Source organism: Saprolegnia parasitica, assembly GCF_000151545.1.
Source record: "Saprolegnia parasitica CBS 223.65 unplaced genomic scaffold supercont2.120, whole genome shotgun sequence".
NCBI classification, from domain to species: Eukaryota; Oomycota; class Saprolegniomycetes; order Saprolegniales; family Saprolegniaceae; genus Saprolegnia; species Saprolegnia parasitica.
This window is the reverse complement of record NW_012156514.1, coordinates 90,199-92,311: the sequence shown is the minus strand read 5'-3', so window position 1 is coordinate 92,311 and position 2,113 is coordinate 90,199. Positions and strand designations below refer to the sequence as shown.

The window sequence follows — 2,113 nt, the reverse complement described above, 5'->3', positions numbered from 1 at the left end:
GACACTAGACACCGTCGGCCAATATGTCAACATGACGATTTAAGATGAAGTGCATGTACATTTAGAGCAGTCGAAACCTTCGTAGCCAGGGTTGCATGCACAGCCTTGTACTTGGTTGTAGTCCCACGTCTATCAACAACAATATTGTCCTCATTTTGTAGACTTTTGTTGGACGCACCGGGTTGTTGTTGGGGAATGCTCCCGTAGGTAAATGCCGTCCGCGGGTCGCCGTTGAGCTTGGTGAGCGGTGCGAGGTTTTGCATCGTGAGGCACGTGCCATGGCCACTGCAGTCGTTGGGGCACTCGACTAGCTTGAAATCAGAAAAAAGTCGCAAAATGCGCAAAGGTCGCAAAATGCGCAAAAGTCGCAAAATTCAAAACGTACGCCGATTGCACGCGGCGCCCGTGAAGCGCGTGTCGCACAAGCACACGCCCCGCGTTCGGTCGCACGTCCCCGCATTTGAGCACTCGGCGAGTTGGTGCGCACCATTCGGGCTGCTTGGTATATCAAACCAAGAAGTGCCCATCGGACATTGCTCTATGCAACTTCAGATTCAGATTCAGGTTCAGAAAAGGATTGCACGGTAGACAGGGATGCCGTACGCTCGGAGCAGTCGCCGCCTTGGAACCCGCTGGCACAAATGCACGCAAACGTCGGGGGGCCTTGGCAGACACCGTGGCCACTGCAGGCCAAGGTTTTACCCTACCCCTCGCATCGACACTGAGCACAGCAGTTGCGATCTACCGGACACTGCGTGATAGCCAACGCGACGGCCCCGCAGTCGCCGCGCCGACCCACGTTGCCGTAGCCGCCGCTCGAGACATAGTTGGGAAAGCAGTTGCACGTGCCCTACGCATGTCGTCTGATTGATTGACAGGAATCATCGACGGGCCTACCGTCGCAGAGACCGCGGTTGGAGCAGTAGACATATTCCTTTGTGCCGTGCACCGTCGTGATAATGGTCAGCCGGGGCGACGCGCCGACCGTCGTTAGCGTCAAGGCACCAGCATTGCCCACCAGCCGTAGATTTGGTTGGCGTCCCATGGCGTCGTGTATGGGTGCACCGTGCCAAGACCTGGATCATTGGTCGTCGCGAGCTGGCTCATCGAGAGGCACGTGCCGCGGTCGTTGCATTTGCAAGCCACTAGCGCTGAGATAGGACACCGCTAATCACGTTGGACGACGCTTCGTACTGCGGTCGCAGGCAGCTCCGGTAAAGCCCGGGGAGCAGTCGCAGAGAGCCCTGTTGCGCGGTTGCAGACACCTCGGTTGGCGCACTCGGGGAGGTTGTGCGCATTCTCAGACGACTGCGGGTAGTCGGCCCATGTCGAGCCCATCGGACACTTGACTAGAGTCGTCTTAGGTCAACGTACGCAGCGAGCAGTCAGCGCCCGTAAAAGACTGGGAGCACTGACAGACGCCTTGAAAGTGACAGAGGCCGTGGCGACTGCAGTCGTTGGGGCACTGAGACGCCCAAGTTGTCTGCAGCGTCACCACCGCCGCAAGAGGCACTCGAAGCACCACCATTTTACCTTGTGGTGCTATTCCTGGGTCAAATGATCGTTGCATCTGTAGTAGTACACAAGTACAAGTACATCAGACAGGCAAGAATCTCCCTTGTGTCCAAGCAGATGCTCTTGAAGCGTCTGCGCTGCAAGTGACGCATTCCTTGTACGCTCAGGCGACGACCGTCGTGATAAAGCTCAGGTACCGGCCACCACACGTCGCGGACTGAAACGCCAATCGTGTATGTCAGTCTTTTGATAACATGGCGCAGGCCAAACCGGCCTCGTTTTGGCGGGATGCCGCAGACGATGCTCGTTTTCTCTTCAAGAACTCAACGCTGCCCGACTTTGTGCGCTGCTATGCTAAAGTGTCCGATTACTTGCCTCGTACCATGTGCATACAACCCAACGCTAGTACATATATGTCCTTGGTCGTATGGATGTTGAGGCGCCAAGTATACATGATTGATTCTCGTACAGGTGTCGTGAGAGTCCGCGAACGGATCGAAGAACGCGCTCGCATCATGCCCCGGGGTACGAAGCATGCGACAACGACGCCGGGCAAGCAAGAACTCGGAGGCCCCGGGGCACAGATACCCGGTCACGG

At 56.8% G+C, this 2,113-nt stretch overlaps 1 protein-coding gene across 1 annotated transcript; it reads right to left on the bottom strand.

The window, feature by feature from the left end:
- Window positions 1-61: 61 nt before the first annotated feature.
- SPRG_21320 (hypothetical protein) lies at window positions 62-1,338 on the bottom strand (the record flags this gene model as incomplete). The annotated part of the gene is made up of 6 exons (XM_012353334.1): window positions 62-129; window positions 179-307; window positions 386-538; window positions 604-703; window positions 746-850; window positions 1,195-1,338. 6 exons carry the CDS (start codon window positions 1,336-1,338, stop codon window positions 62-64), a joined length of 699 nt encoding a protein of 232 aa, XP_012208724.1.
- Between the last annotated feature and the right edge of the window lie 775 nt (window positions 1,339-2,113).